This window comes from Myotis myotis, unplaced genomic scaffold (assembly GCF_014108235.1).
Source record: "Myotis myotis isolate mMyoMyo1 unplaced genomic scaffold, mMyoMyo1.p scaffold_m19_p_11, whole genome shotgun sequence".
NCBI lineage: Eukaryota > Metazoa > Chordata > Mammalia > Chiroptera > Vespertilionidae > Myotis > Myotis myotis.
In genome coordinates, this window is record NW_023416315.1 from 1,297,876 (window position 1) to 1,314,795 (window position 16,920).

General features: G+C 45.5%; 1 protein-coding gene across 1 annotated transcript; it reads right to left on the reverse strand.

Moving 5' to 3' along the window:
* Positions 1-1,497: 1,497 nt before the first annotated feature.
* Positions 1,498-16,092, reverse strand: LOC118665663 (zona pellucida binding protein). The gene is made up of 8 exons (XM_036326971.1): positions 15,951-16,092; positions 12,666-12,746; positions 9,200-9,325; positions 6,963-7,112; positions 6,291-6,509; positions 5,880-5,956; positions 3,831-4,008; positions 1,498-1,592 (listed from the first exon to the last, which is right to left on the reverse strand). The coding sequence occupies exons 1-8, from the start codon at positions 16,069-16,071 to the stop codon at positions 1,498-1,500; spliced, it is 1,047 nt and encodes a 348-aa protein (XP_036182864.1). The 5' UTR covers positions 16,072-16,092.
* Between the last annotated feature and the right edge of the window lie 828 nt (positions 16,093-16,920).

Below are 16,920 nucleotides of genomic sequence, written 5' to 3' on the forward strand. Positions count from 1 at the left end.
ACCTGTTTCAGTCCAGTCACAGGTTCTACCCTCACTCAGGGGAGAGGGTTCTCCAGAACAGAACTCAGGGGACGGCCCCTCAGTGTGTCTGGCATGGCCTGTGCGCCCCAGACGTCTGATCCAAACTGCTCAGACACCGCAAGGCCTTTGACGTGGAGGGTAGGTTACGGGGTACTAGATACCCTGCAACTGCCAGGACTCAGGTCAGGTCTGGGCTCAGAAGCAAAGGCAAGACGACTGTGGGAGGCAGAGCTTCCTCCTCTCCTCGGGCAGGCGGCTGCCTCTTGACACAAGCAGCCCAGGAGGTGGTGGGAGCCGGGCTCAGCTCCCATGTCCTCATGGAAGGGCCCAGTCTCTTTCCCGAGTGATGCCCCACCTCTCACATGGGAAACGCCTCAGGTGGTGGGCAGGTGCCTTGCCGCTGGGCCCACAGAAGTCCGCAGGGAGGGCGGCTGTTGCCGCAGGAAGAAAGGCCTGCTTCCCTGGAAGCCATAGAAAGCTTCTGGGTCTCAGGCCCAACTTCACATTCCCCCACCAAGTGCAGGGAGAGCAGCTGGCCCCTGGGGCCCATACTTCCCTCTCCATTAAAGAGCCCCACCTGCCTGCTGGGGGCACTGACGCCGGCCTCAGGGGCACTGGGCCTGGGTGATGGGGGGCCACTCAATTAGAAAGCTGAGCAACCACGGGTTTTGTAAGCTGCTCATGTATTTTCCTGGTGCTTAATCTTTACAATTCCTGGTAGTTTTCATATTCTGACAGCTTTGCAGTGTGAGCAGGAAGTGTGAGGTGGCGGAGGCCCTGTCCTTATACCTTTCACAGCTCAGAAATGCAGAGGGTGATCACTGTTTTTGTTTGTTAAACTTTATTGCTATTGCCCATCCGTTCCCCAGAGGCATTCTGGGGGAAATTGTTTCTCTCTGTCACCTCCTTGTGGAAGTCACACCTTCCTTTAGGCACACACAACGATTACTCCATTTGAAAATGTCAAGAAGGTAATTTAAAGGACTTTAAAATAAAAACTTAAAGACTGCCACCCATTGTGTTGTTGGCATGAGACCTTACACAAGTGGCTAAAAACTGCAATAATAAGACTAACAGTCTTTTTAAAAAGTGACTTTGAACTATGAAAGGTCAAACTAACAGAAATCAAATCCCATGGTTGCGGGAAGCAATGCAGTTACAACGGTGGAGCCGGTGGCCGGAGGCAGTCGGCAGTGCAGGGAGCTGAGCCCTTTCTGGAAGAGCCCCACCAGCCTGATGCAGTTTTGCGACTACTTTTGAAAAGCGATGACCCAGGAGGTATTCTGGACTCATACGAATGAGCACGGAGTCCTGGATGCTCCCCTCATGAAACATGTGGGCACAGAGGGCTGCAAGTGAAATGATGACACCATTTTTTGGTAAAATCTGATACATTTAATTTTGCATAATAGTGATTTATTATGTGTTAATATTTCAAAACTATCTGTCCATGTGACAAGCCCCACAGCACAGCACCTACAGGCAGGTTTTGGCCCCGAAGAGCAGGCTGCTGTTGCAGTGCAGGCAGTGCGTCCCGTCGCTGGGGTTGTAGGAGCCGGGGCTGCAGATCACTGCGGAGAGAACAAGGGTGAGAGCGTGTCCCCGCCACGCCAGCCAACCGCGCACGAGGGCCACTTCCTAAGATGCCTTGTACTTGAACACGTCATTGGTTTTTAACTGTGGTAACACACGATGGCACGTAACATACGGTGTGCCATCTGGCCATTCTTAAGTGTGTGGCCAGTAGTGTTAAGGACCTTGCCCTGCTGCACAACTATCTCCAGATGTTTCCACTGGGGACAAGCTGCAGCTCCTGCCTCTCACACTCCCCCTCTCCCCTCCCCAGCTCTGCAGCCCCCATTCTGCTCCTTGTTTCTGTGAAGTCTGACCACTCGAAAGACTTCATACAAGTGAAAAGTCTTAACCGTTTACTCCGATCCGGCTGAGACTGACTGTGAGCTACAAGTCTTACTGGTCACATAATGTTGAGTTTAAAGGTTGACTGGGCCGTCCTGTAAGTTACAGCAGAAGCCACGGAGGTTAAGACCCTGGGTGGACCGAATGTGACTGGTATCGCCCACAACAGCCATGACTTAGAGGTTAAAGACAGCCAATATGGAAGGATATGTACCGCATTTCTAACAGTATCTCAATTCAAGCCTATTTAACAATTGCTAAATGTGTAATTTTGAAAAAAAAATTACTTAGCGGAACTGGAGTTGGATCATCCCCAACATAAGAATAACATATATCATATCATGAATGTGTTACCAGCTACTCTGCATAACAGAAAGTAAAGAAGGTAGAAAAAACAAGGACTCAGACCGGAAAGCATCCAGTGTCACTAACCACTCACTGCCCACTCCTCCCACTGGGCGGAGGCGGCGGCAGTCATGTGATGCCCGCCCCCTGACTGGCGGGTCTGACCCTCGCCCTCCTTCTGCCCCTGCACCTGCAGCCACCAGGGCTCGCCAAGGCCTGGAGGCCGGGATCCTGGCCTCAGAGAAGACCCTTCCCCGCACCATGATGCGAAAATGCACGGCATTGTTTGGATCTGGGCCAGATGCTATTTTTTAACCTCATAGCTTTCTTTTTAACACATATTTTTTCGAACTGCAAAATATTTAAACTGTTATTCAGAGAAATAATTTCCCATTCTCGGTTCCACGGAGTTCTTCAAGTATTAACAGACATTTTATTTGGGGACTAATACTTCAGATGGAAAAAATACTGGTTGAACAGTTAGCTAGATTTATTTCCTGCAGTAATAAGGATGCTGAGGTGGCCACACATGTGGTAAACTCTACTGCTGTCATGTCATGCTTCCGAAGGCCTGTGCCATGGCCCGCCTTCTCACACACACGTGGAAGCGCTGGCCGCGGCCCCGCGTGTGGACTCGGCGCGCACCGAGAGGGGCACGTTTCGGGCGCCACGGAGAGCGGCACCGGGACAGCAGCTCCTCTATCAGCTGTGTGCTGACTGCGTTCAGAGCGGAGGAGACTGCCTAGACGGTCCATGTAATAGCACCGCGGGGGGGGAGGGGGGGGGCTGCAGATGCGGATGGCTCTCTCTCCAAGTGAACAGCCTAACGCACTCTGTCCTCTTTTCAGTGGTTGAGGAAAATACTAAAATGTTATTAAAGCACCAAATCAGTGGAAGAGGCCCATCTGAAAGGCTGCGCACAGCACGGTTCCCACCACCTGATGTTCTGTGGAGCAGAGCCAGGGAGGCCGTAGGTCGTTGGTGGTGAAGGGACGCGGAGGGGGACAATGGGAGGATCCGGGTGAAGCTCCTGGGTGACACTATGATGGCGGATCATGTCACTGGACATTTGTCCAAAACCCAAAAATGTACAGCGGCCAGAGCGGCTCAGACCCTCTGGCGCCAGGAGCCAATCAGGAGAACAGCCGGTAACGAAGCCGCTCCGTGCTTCCTCCAGGGAGAAGGGGCGTGGTCCCTAGTCCAGCCCACACGCGCTCATCGGGAGTGGATGCCAAAGGGAAGGTGACTGGACTCTTTTTCGGGTAAAGAACTCTGGCTCGTAACTACTGTTCCCCCTACCCCCCACCTCCCAACCCCCCACCTCCCACTGCCCAGCACGCCTCACCCTCTTTGCTGTATTAACCCCTTGGCGGAAATCCAGCCTTTTCTCTTTTATATCCTCAGACTCACAGTCTTTTCAAACACTGTTTCCGATAAACTAAGAAATGATTGCGTGTGGAAAAGCGCATGCTAGGTGGTCACTTAGGCATAACGGACAGACGCGCCTGCTCATGAACGCGAAGCCGGGAGCGCGGGCCAGGGCCTACCGCAGCACTCGGGGCACTTGGGATGCTTCGCAGCACTGATTCCGTAGCCGGGAAAGCAGCGGTTGATCCACACCATCTGCAGGGTGTCTTCAATGTAGTATATCTGAGGCAACGGGCTGGCACGTCGGCCGAGAACTTCTACTTGTTGACTAAAAAATCTCTCTATGAGGTTTTTAGCCTAAAACAGAAACACAACGTGAAAAAATTATTTTCATAAATGAGTGTGATTTAGATACATAAGGCTGCTGTGTATTTAGAAGCAGGGGAGCCCACATTCTTGAGGTTCTCTCTTTTCTCTGCATTCATAGGATGTAGATAATACGTGAAAATTGAAGAATGTCAACTGCAGACCTCAGCTACTTCCCAACGCCCTTCGAACACAACCCAGAGAAGCCACTGGACATACACCCACACATTTTGGTCGCTTGGGGTTTTGAATGATATGTGGATGGGCCTATGAGCGAAATCAAGACTTTTCTATGAAATTAAATGTCCTCCAGGAAATGCACCCAAACAACCCAACGCACTGAAAGCAAAGACTTTAAGAGTCTTTAAAGAGGGTATGTCCTGACGCAGCCCCTCCACACTCCACCAGCAAAAACCAGGTTTAAACATGTCACAACTTCCAGTTCTGTGACCCCAAAAATTAAATTTACAAGATAATCACCATATCATTGTAACCCATAATTAATTACATTTTTGTCTGTAATAATTATTCTGGATTGACTAATAAAATTAACAAGAGGCATATACTCTTCAATGACTGGCCATTTTACCTGTTGAAGAAAGAGGTGTGGCCATGGAGGCAAACCCTCTACGAGCCGGTGGCTTCTGCTGGGTTCTCACCAGCTAGCTTCCCCTCTGACCTAGTCAGGAGCATGGGTGAACAGGCTCTCGCTAGCCGACAACCACTAACGGTGCACCTCAAACACCGCACAAGGTATATTCCTTCCATAAAAATGTCTGTAAGTAATTATTAAAATGCTTTCCATATACTTCTTTCTACCCATATATAATTCTAATTCCATTACTCAGTTATTATCTTTTTATAGTTTAAGTGGTTTTCTTGAACTTTTAATAAATTCAGGTGAATTTGTTGATACTTATTTGGTCAAACATAAATTTTATTTAAGAAAGTACTTAAGAATTAATTAGAGATAGAAATATGGTATCTAATTAACTATGTTTAATTGCCAAACTCGATTAAAAGTGTCAGGAAACACTTAGCTTCCTAACTCTGCATCCAGTAAGTAAATAATAAATATCAATGAAACAAACCTCGCAAAACCCGATGGGAATTAAAAAGACCATGTAAACCAGATGCCTATTTCTTATGTTCCCTCTAGGAAAAGAGTAAGGACAGAATATAGATGGAAGGTGGGGAGAGGTACAAGAAGGTATAGGGGAGGTAAGTGGTGACGGAAGGAGACTTGACTTGGGGTGAACAACAATTCAATATACAGATGATAGATTATAGAATTGTACACCTGAAGCCTGTTATTTTATTAACCAATGTCACCCCAATATACTCAATAAGAAACATATACTTTAAAAAATAAATCACTAAAAAGAAATCATCACCTTTTCAAGTGCAATACCTACACCTTAAATTGGAAAGTTTTACAATCATCATAATATAAATAATTTAATATTCCAAATATTTAAAAATAGTTTTATAAAGTATATATGGTCATTTAGAATACTTAGAGATAGGAAAATATCACCATAAGTTTACTGATCATGACAACATATTGAGTATAATGTAAAAGAAACAAGTAAATTAAATTGCTGCTGGGAGTTAAAGTGTAATTTTCATCTTAAGCTAAATAAATGGGAATCATCTTAATATAATCAGAATGTTAAATTCAAAGTATTTCATCAAAATGTTGCAAACCTTAGCATTTACTACTTCATGAAGTTTTACTATCACTGTTGAATTCCCTCAGTGTGTGTGGGGACTGATTTGCTTCACGAGTAGCTAAGATGCTTGCTTGCACCTCACACACCGGGCATGCTCATTTCTTTGCTTATTTCCAGCCTCACACATACCTTAGACAGCCTTTTGGAATGGTCACAAGTATTGTCGTCACATGGCTTGGGTTCTTTTTCAGTATCTATACATGAAACTGAGAAAACACAGTACATTTGATCATGGATCTAATATATTATATCGTAATATTTCCAGCTTGTAGCTAAATGTCATAATAGACATTCCTTATACTAAATTCCATCCTAAAGTAAAATATCGTAGCAAGTTTCAGTTATGTGAGCTCTAACTTTTCACTAAGTACATAAATCAGGAGATGATTATTTGGGGGCTCTTAGAACCAAGTCAAAGTAAGAACAGGAACATAGTCAGATTCTAGCATCTACATGTGAGAACACGGCTGGTAATTCACAGGTCCCAGCACTGGCTTCCTGTTCTCAAGCTGTATTCTTTAGAGAATTGTATGTCCTTACCTGCAAATTTAAAAAACAATTCATTTTGAAAACCAGCTTTTTGCATTTTAACATGATGGCATTCCGACTTCTGTAAGGAAACTTCACACTTAATGTCATGAACCAGTTTGCTTAAAATCTGGAGAAGTTTATTCTCAAAAGAAATGTTATAGATGCTATTGCAAGGAGCCGAGTGGTATCGCGCTGTGAACTGGTAATAAAAGCGAGGCTCACGATACGCTGCGGAAAATGAACAGAGAGCAACACACAATAGTTACTGACGCAATTCCAATATATTGCAACAACTCAAGAGCAATCATTGCATGGAATAAAGCCATTATGTATATCAATTTAATAAGCAATTTATCTAAACATCACTGACAAATGCTATAATAGGCACTTTACAAATAGTAACTCATTTAAATTTCCTAACATCATTTAAGATTGGAATTATTTTTACTTTCATCTTGAGAAATTTAGGGATAAACAGACTGTCTACGCAAACAGCCCTGAAGAAAGATCTGCCCTCCCCGTGACCTCCTCGCACAGGACTCTGTGAAAGAGAGGCAGGCAGTAATTCCTCTTGAACTGAAAGAGTAAAAGTAACACATCCCTTTAACACAAACACGTTACAATAGTTAAATACTTGAAAACACAAAGAAGTGATAGCACGCGTGCGGGCGCCCTCCTTACCGTACACAATGAACTTGAGCTGGACGTTCTTAACCGCCTCCTCCACCGTAGGTTTGTACTCCAGGAAGCACGTGTAAGCGCCAGTCATACTCTCCTCAAAGTCCTGGAACACTAGGCTCCCTGTGGTGGTTATGTGTGTGGTGCTGTTTTCTAACAAAGAAATAAGATGCAGTCGTTTCTTAAATTACATGAGATTAAGGTAAAATAACCACCTATTTTCTAAACAAAGTAAAGCCATCGCCATTTATCTGCAGGACCATTCAAAGGAGTCGAGGGCAGAACCTGTGGTGGCATCTGGTGTTGTTGACGGCAGGTGCCAGGGTGACCGTGGTGTCAAAATGTCACTAACCTCAGCCCATCAGCTGTGTGGCTGCCTGAGTGGCAAGAGACGAATTCTACAAGGACGTTTCTAACTGGACACCAGGGCTGGGCATTCTCAGATACCTGTTCAGATGTACATACCTGCAGCTGTTTCCAGGTGTGAAGTGAAGATTATGGCTGTGCCTACTGCAAAGGCTGCTGCAAAACTAAGTGATTCGTCATGTGCAAACTGCTTAGACCTGCAGCTAGCACATGGCAAATATAGTATGTCTATAATTTTTATAAATTCAAAATAAAAATGTGAAAACATACTCTTGCAAAATACATACACATATATTTATACATAATATGTATTTGACTATGTGCCTTTACTAGTGTGTATGTGGTAAATGCACAGAGAAAAGCTAAGAAGCAAATTGTAGAAGTTCAGGGTAGTGTTTACTTGATAGAGGGGTTGGGAAAAGACTAAGGGAAATTTTAAAGCCACTTACTAAGAGGTTCAAACTGTAAATTTTGACTTGCACAGAGGGCTCATATGTGTTTGTTTATCATGCTTCATAACTTGCATGTATCTTATAAACACATGTGTATATCAGATGCTTCATAGTAAGGTACAGCTGAGATCATTCAGCTATATAAAATATTAAAACATGCTACAAAACAAACATTTCCCAAGACTGTTTCTTTAGCAAGTCTTTGTATGAATATGTTCCTCCTTCCTCCATCCAAGGTAACAACGTAAACCTGTGCGTTTTCATCCACAAGCACCATATCAATATACTAATAAGGTGAAGGAAGGAAGGAAAAGAGGGAGGGAGGGAGGAAAGGAGGGAGGGAGGAAAAAAGAAGGAAGGAATGAAGGGGGACAGAGCAATAAAGAAAAACTTCTTCAGGAGATGTGCAAAAATGATTAAGTGCTTCATTGAACAGACCTTCAAGATGAAAATTCATTCATCTGAATTTTCAAGGCTGAAAAGAACAGAGCTAAGCTCATCTACACGTTTGAATTGCACTGCAAAAATAAATTGGCTTTTAGCAAATGAAACATTAGAATAAAAATAAGATCTGCATTTCAAAATCACTAAATAAGAAGTTGAATGGAGAAAATGTGGATGAATCAGTCATACCAACAGTAACTGCCCCATGGGAAAAGTACCTGCATGAGAATAAGGTCTTGTTTCTCAAAAATGTGAAAAATGTAAGGCTACCATTCAGGTGTATCTTGAGCCCACTTTTTCCTCTGGATCTATATGCAAATGCTAAGTAACTCTCTTATAAGCACAAATAATATACTAATACACAACCACTACCAAACCATGCAGCATATTTAAAAGCATATTTTTGATATAATATATTCAATGTTAAATTTAGTCATTTAAAAAATATTTGATAATAATATTTAAATTAAAATCAAATATCCATATTGTCAGGATTTTGGTCAGAAGGAAATATAAAATCAAAAGTATAAAATTGTAACTACTATTAAGGTCCTGAATTGCCCCGGTGTGGGGCCATAGACAACAAGCAAAATCATACTTACAAGTAAGTCTATGGCTCAAAGTGTTCATTTGTATTTTTAACAAAAACCCGAATCCTATTTGCTTCTACATACAGACTATGAGTTACTACCATGAGTCTGGCTGAGGTAACCAAATGATTTCATGAACTTTAAAATAAAGGAACGCCTTTTGGAATGTAGATGCTTAGAGAACTTCCCAAACAGTTACGTCTGAATCTAAATTAAGGCCTGGGAAAGGTGGGCACACCATCCACACTGTTGGATCACAACTCCCAAAGGAAACCACAGGAACAAGAAGTGCGGAAACAGATGAATGAATATGAGATACAGATGTTCTTTTGCTCTTGTGTATCTCAGACATGTCGGTTCAGTGTCGCCAGCGGAAACCAAGGCCTACCTGAGATAATCTTCCCCTTGGGCCCGTGCCACTGGAACGAGGGGTCGATCAGCTCGGTATTCCGCAGCCTCTGGGTTACACATAACACGTGTGGACTTTTTTGATGGACCATAACATATACCTTCACTGAAATACAATATTAAAATGTTCCAATAACATTTCGTGCTTTCATATTTGCAGTTTGGATTACATGTTTTCATAAGTTTTCTTTGGATTATTGCTATTACTTAGTAAGGACTGGATTTCACTGCATTCCAGGTAACCAGCACTGAAAACGTACACGTGCATTACTTGTGTGTGGGTATCTCAATCTGAGCATATGCACGGGTCCTACTACGAAGTGTGAAGATGCTTCTGTGTCTGCGCTTGGTCTTTTTGTGAAGACAGCCCAGAGAGCCAGCCCTGCCCGCATGATGGGACTCCCAGTCCCCACACCTGCGAGGCAGCCCATCCCTGTTGTTTAATCCACCCCTAGGAAGCTAATGCGCTGCTAAGAGCTGAGCGTGGCAGCATTCTGACTTCCCTACTCCCAGCTCCCTTCTCCAGCTGTGCAAGAGAGAAGCAACTCATCACATACGTGCGATCCTCAATAAAATTAGTAGCTCATTTCTCATCTGAAACCATATGAAATAGGAAGTCTGAGTAGACCTAAAACAAAGTGTTTGCATTTGTAATAAAAAAATCCCACAAAGTCCAACCCCAGATAAATTCACTGGTGAATTTTTCCAAACGAAATTAATTTTCCAAGCAGAATTAATTTACAATAGCTCCCAAACTCTTCCAAAAAATAGACTAGGAAGGAACACATCCTACCTAATAAAGTCACTATTACCCTAAGATCAGACTAATACTACACAAGAAAACTATACATTTCCCTCATAAATATAGACATAAAAATCCTTAAAATGTTAGCAACCAGATCCAGTAACATAAAAAGGGATTATACATCTTTATCAATTGCTTTTTACCCCAGGAATGCAAGGTTACATCAAAATACAAAAATCATTCAATACCATGTCACATCAGTAGAATAAAGGACCAAACTCCATTATCATCTCAATATATGCAAAACAAGGATGTGACAAAACGCAGCACCCTTTCACAGGAATGCTTTATGCAGTTAACAAACGAGGGACAGAGGGAACTTGTCTCAGTCTGACAAGGGCATCTACAAAGAGCTCACAGCCAACACTGTACTCAGGAGGGAAAGACTTCAGTCTTTCCCTCCCCCTAAGATTAGGCATAGGATTAAGGCATCTGCAATCTTCAATACTGAACTGGAGGAACTTTTAGCTGGAGCAACTGAAACACATCCAGATTGGGAAGGAAGAAATAAAACTACCTCTATTTGCAAATGATGTGGTGTTTTATATACAGAAAATCCTAAAGATTAACTCCACCCACCCACACACACACACACTAAAAAAATAAAGCTAATAAGTGATTCAGCAAGGTGGCACGATGACAGGATGCAACATTAGTTGGCAAAACTCAATTGTATATCTATACAATAGGAATGACGAATCCAAAAAGTAAATTAAGAAAACCATTCCATTTAAAATAGCATCAAAAAATAAAATGTTTAGGAATAGATTTAACAAAAGAAGTATAAGACTTGTACACGGACAACCATGATATCGCTGAGGGAAATTAAAGAAGACCTAAGTAAATGCAAAAATAATCCATGGTTATGAACTGGAAGACTTACCGCCTGTTAAGTGGTAATACTCCCAAAGTTGATCTACATCTTTAATGCAACCCCTATTAAAATCCCAATGGTCTTTTTTTGCATAAGTTGACAAGGTAATTCTAGAACTAATATCAACTTGCAAGGGATCCAGAATAGTCAAAACAATCTTAAAAGTAACAAATTTGAAGGAACCAAACTTAATGATTTTGAAACTTAATATAAAGCAAGAATAATGGAGAGTCCTGGCCTAAAAACAGACATAGATAAATGGAATAGAATTTAGAAAAACAACAACAAAGCACACATCTATGGTAAACTGCTTTCCAACAAGAGCATCAAGACAGTTCAATCAAGAATGAGAAAGCTCTTCCACAACTGGAATTAGAACAACTGGATATCCACATGGAGGAGGAGGAGGAGGAGGAGGAGGAAGAGGAGGAGGAGGAGGAGGAGGAGGAGGAGGAAGAGGAGGAGGAGGAGGAGGAGGAGGAGGAGGAGGAGGAGGAGGAGGAGGAGGAGGAGGAGGAGGAGGAGGAGGAGGAGGAGGAGGAGGAGGAGGAGGAGGAAGAGGAGGAGGAGGAGGAGGAGGAGGAGGAGGAGGAGGAGGAGGAGGAGGAAGGGGAGGAGGAGGAGGAGGAGGAGGAGGAGGAGGAGGAGGAGGAGGAGGAAGAGGAGGAGATATCTGATAAGAGTCTAGTATCCAAAATGTATTGAAAAAATCTTCCAACGCAATAATGAAAACGCTAACCCAATTAGAAATGGGCAAAGAACTGAAGAAGCATGACTACAAAGAAGGTATGCAAATGGCCAGTAAGCACTGAGAAGCTCAAGGTCATCGTCACCAGGGAAATGCAAATCCAAACCACAATGAGAATCCATCCCATACAGACTCAGGGAACTGGAAGCAGATGCTCACAGAGAAGCTGGCCCAGGACGTTTGTCACAGCATCATTCCTCACCGCCAGTGAGGGGAAGCCACCCACGTATCCACAGGTGACACTGCAAGTGGCATATCCCACATGGGATCTCACAGCCGCAGAAAGGAATGAAGGACCGACACATTCCATAGTATGAACGGACCTGGAAATCACTGTACTGTGAACGAAGCCAGGCACCCCATGCCACCTGGTGTGTCAGCCCGCTCGTATGAAATGTGCAGAACGGGCACATTCTCGGCCACAGAAGGCGGGTCAGTGCTTGAAAGGGGCTGGAATGTGGTCACTGAATGGGTATGGCATTTCTTTATGGGACAATGAAATGTGAGATTACATAGTGTCCATGGTTGCACAAACTTGTTAATATACTAAAAACCACTGCATTGTATGCTTCAAAGGAGGAATTTTAAGGCATGTGAGTTTACATCAATAAGAAAATATACAAAAAATTTTACTTGCTATACCTTACATGGCTACTGCAAAATATTATGAATCCAAAATCTTTACGATATATAGATCTCGTTTGAAAAAAGCTTTACTATATTTGAACTATATACACTTAATAATATGGGAGTTATTGTATAATAACAAGAAAACACTATAGGCAACTTTAATTACATAACTTTTAGAAAGAACTATTTTTTGCACACTTAAGCAGTTACATAATTAGAACCTGGGTGAATCTAACTATATGGAAACAACTATAATCCATTGTCCCAGAAGGAAAAGGGCCTTAGGAGACTAGGATCATTGAAGAACATTAGCCTTTTGGACAAGATTGAAAAATTTAAACAAATGCTAATTACTTTCTAAAAATTACTGAATATCTATCTATTAATACCTGGATAATTTGGTGATCCCACTATTTTCAGCGAATCTTGGGTCAAGCTAAAACCTCTTGGTAATCGAATCAAATATCCAACTATCAAAAAAAAGAAAAGGAATGAGCAATAATCTTCCTGAGAAATTCCAACATATTCAAATAGTACTTTATCATAGTATTAACGGCCCAGTGCATGGAAATTCGTGCAATGGGGGCATCCCTCAGCCCAGCCTGTACCCTCTTGCAGACCAGGAGCCCTTGGGGGATGTCTGATGCAGGGAGCGGGCCTAAGCTGCAGTCTGGCCTCCCTCTGCGGGAGGCAACCTGCGGGCCGATAGGGGGACGGTACTGGCCGGCAAGTGGCCGATCCCCCTCCCCATCACTCCGCCACCACCACCCCCCACCCCGCTCACCATCCCCTCCCTCTGCCCGCTGGCACCTGCCTTGGCTGGCCTGGTGCCGCCCTATCGCCATCCCTGCCCCCGCCAACTGGTCATTCTGCCATTCAGTCAATTTGCATATTAGGCTTTTATTATATAGGATACTTGATCTTGGTTGAAGGGGCAAGCCATAAATCAGTCCCTTGACACCTGGCACCCATCAAGTCTTCTCCCCTTACATGCTCCAATAAAATGAATGTGTCTGCTGCTGCCCCTAGTGTATCTTGCCTCGGCTTTCACTGCATCCACTTAGAATACATTCCTCATTTGTAAGAGTCCAAATCTGGCATCCTCAAGGCGCAGGTCACATGTCTCTCCTCCTTCAGACCTTCGGTTTGTGTCACTTCTAACCTCCCATAGTACACCATCAGCACCCTTCTGACAACACCCACTCCGCATCCTACCACAGTTCTGTGTGCACATATGTAATTTTCCTTCTTAGATTACAAGCTCCACTTCTAATAGGATCAGTATTTATGTCAACTTATCAAAAATCTGTATAAAGTACTATATCTTGCACTTAGTAAATATTAAATGAGTGTGAAATATATCCTGATACTCTCCAGTCATTGTGAAATGAGCAAATGAGATGGACATAATTGTGTGCAAGACCTAGTGGGAGGAACAGTATAAAAATGCTCTAAAGCAGGGGTGGGCAACCTTTTTGTGAGTGCGTGCCATAACCAGCAAAATCTCTGACTCAAAATTCTTCTGCGTGCCAACCCTAATTTTTTGAGAACACGTTACGCCTACTTGATATCTCTTAAGGTGTACGTATGTGAAGAACCTTGAAGAAATAATAAAATTCATTCGAGCAACAATAATACAGTATATGATGATGAAAAATACATTTACTTTTTAATGTATACATGTACATGATAGTCTGACAGAAAACTTTATGACTCCGTTTGATATTATCAGTGGGACTTTTGCTGCTGCGTCACTGATGACAGAGATTTTACATCAGGTTTATATTTCGTGACCTTCAGAGATATGCACGAGCTACTACTTTCATCCATCAGGCTACTCCTATTACGAGACTTAACAAAATTCATCACTGAGAACAAAGATTCACAAGTTTATGTGGATGAAAACATGGAGAGTAACGCTGTTGCAAAGTTTTTTAAACAGAAAAAATTTTCTGGAATGGCATTCCAAGTCTTCAATAGTTCGTTTTCGACACTTCTCTCTGGTACTCCTGTCTCTAATCGCTTTTTTTCAATGTTTTCCAAGTCAACTCTAAGGACAATAAATTTTTGCTTCCAAATTGAGCTACTCTGAAATTTAATCAACTGCATTTCAAAGTCAGCCATGTCTATCCATGAAAACATTTGTAAGTTTAGTTCCTCCAGTTTCATGCTGTCTGGGAACCTCATGAATTTTGCTGTCTCTTCCAGTTCTCTGAATTTCGCAAATCTTGAGAAGAACTGCTCAATAGTTGACTCGATGATGTTTAAAAACAGCTTTTGAAGGCTTTGACAGTCTGTTCTGTCATCTTTTGGGAGGTCTTTGATGCGCCTCTTGAGGTTTGGGAAATATCTAAATCTCTCACCATCCACATCCCTCTTAAAGACTTCCAGTTTCTTTTCAAAAGACTTTATGTAACCAAACATAACATCAAGTGTCTTGCCAGTTCCTTGTAATTTAACATTTAAGTCATTCAAATGTTCACAAAAATTGTAAATGGAAGATTATAAGAGAGGGTTTCGCGTGCCAGCAAAAGTTACTGGCGTGCCATGTTTGTCACGCATGCCAGGGTTTGCCCACCCTTGCTCTAAAGCATTCCCCAAATTACGTTTAACAGAAAGGGAGTGAGGGAAAAATAAAACGGTCCTCCAAGTCAGAGGCCCAAGTTTAAATCGTAGCTGCCACTGGTTGGCCTTAGGAAAGTCACTGTAAACTCTAGGAGTTTCAGTCTTCTCATCTGCAAAATGAGGCTAAGTTCCAGATTTCTGGAGTTGTTGCAGGGTTTGAATGGACGACTGTCTAAGCTATAAAATGCTGTAGCAGTAGCAGTCTTTACTGTCCATAGCGTCCAGGTTGGATATTGCCTGCTTATCACCCTTCTGACGCCCTGTGGTCTGACCTTATTGGATTAAAAGGAGGCACCCCCCCCATCACCCCTAGAGTAAGACATGGTGGATCTGGGTCAGCCATGCCCCCATCACCCCTAGAGTAAGACATGGTCAGATCTGTGTCCGCCATGCCTCCATCACCCCTAGAGTAAGACATGGCCGATCTGGGTAGCCATGCCCCCCATTCACCCCATCACCCCTAGAGTAAGACATGGTGGATCTGGGTCAGCCAGGGCCGCAAAGGGCCTGCTCCTACAGGGCAATGAGCAGTGACCGGCTGGTCCCACCTTCCCCAGGAGGACGGTCCCGGGTCCTGGGGCCCCTGCCCTCGTCACCCCTGTCCCCCCCCCCCAGCTGTCTCCATGCGTGTCCGGGCGGGGCTCCTTCCCACGCCCTCCCCTGCCCTCCCCGAGGGGGCAAGTATGCGCATTTCAAACAAGTCCCTCTCAGGCTGGGGGATACTTTTCACTTTAAAAGCACCCTGCCGCCTGGACACCGCAGGACCAGCCAAAGCTTCCTAGCGAGCCCCCAGCAACTCTGCTGGAGGGGGACCGGGGCTGAGGCCGGCATTTGTGCTCAGGGGCCTCCAGGGGGGTGACCGCACGCCGTCCTCCCTGGGCCCGCACCGCCCACCCACAGGTGGCGCTGCAGGAGCGCGGGGCGGCCATGGCCCTGGGGAGCCTCGCCGCTGCCGAGACCGGCCCTGCGCACACACCCCAGGCCCGCCCTGCGCGCAGGCCTTGGCCTCGGGGGCACGTGACCCAAACGCCGGAGCCCCGCCCCCTCACCTGCCGGGGGCGCCCGCAGGAGGAAGGCCGAGAGCAGGAGGACCAGGGCGGCCCGGGGGAGCGGGGAGCCCGAGGCCCGCCGCCGGCCCCGCCGCGCCAGGCCCGGGGCCCAGGCCTCCATCCGCACCCGCCGCCCGCCACCTGCCGACCGTGGACTCCGCGGACCCCGGTGGTCGTTAGCCAGCCCGCGCTTGCTCGCCCGCCAGCGGCGAACTGGAATGGAGGCCCGCAGAACAATGGCGGCCGGAAGTGCTGGTTGCCACTTCCGGCGGGTGGGGGTGGGGCCGGGCCAACATGGCGGTCGGGCCTCGGTCCTCTGGCCGTGCAGGGGCCCTGACCACCAGGCCACCGTGGCCCCGGCACACGCGGCCCCAGCAGGTTCCGGAGCCGAGGGAGCAGCCCCGCCTGCAGCCGCTTTCCCGCTGCGGCCATTGCTGGGCCCCCGGAGGCCCCGGAGCTGATGGCTGCCGGAGCCCCACAGCCGGGCCTGCACCACAGGTAGCGGCCCGCGGGTCAGCACCCGGGCACCGGGGACGGCGGGCCCCGGGAATGGCAGCCGCGGTGCTTCCTGGAGCTTATGGGGAGGCCAGTGCGACGCACACGCGGTGGGACGGCAAGCAGACCGGACCGCGCCCCCACCCCCCGCGGAGGAGGCCGCGGGAGAAAGAGCTGCCGCCCCGACCCGACATGGTTTCCACGCAGCACCGGCCGGGGAGGGAGGCTTTCCCGCCGGAGTTCACCCAGTGTCTATGGAGCCACCCATCAGCCTAAAAGGACATTTATAGCCGGGACGTGCGAGAGAATGATGGCTCTGCTTTCTGCAACTGGGAGGGTCAACTCAATCAGAACAGAGTCGCTAGAAATAACATTTTATTCGGTTGGTGCAAATGCATTCAAGAAGGAAGCCTCCAGCAACTGAAGACAAAATGCCCAATGACAGTGTGTATTGTCACCTCTCAGAGGAAGAAAT

Coding starts and splice junctions, on each gene's coding strand:
- LOC118665663 (XM_036326971.1), bottom strand. CDS start 16,071: ATGGAGGCCTGGGCCCCGGGCCTGGCGCGGCGGGGCCGGCGGCGGGCC. Junction 5,957..6,290: donor ATTGTTTTTTAAATTTGCAG/GTAAGGACATAC, acceptor GTGTTTTCTCAG/TTTCATGTATAGATACTGAA. Junction 1,593..3,830: donor CAAGTGCCCCGAGTGCTGCG/GTAGGCCCTGGC, acceptor TTCTCTCCGCAG/TGATCTGCAGCCCCGGCTCC.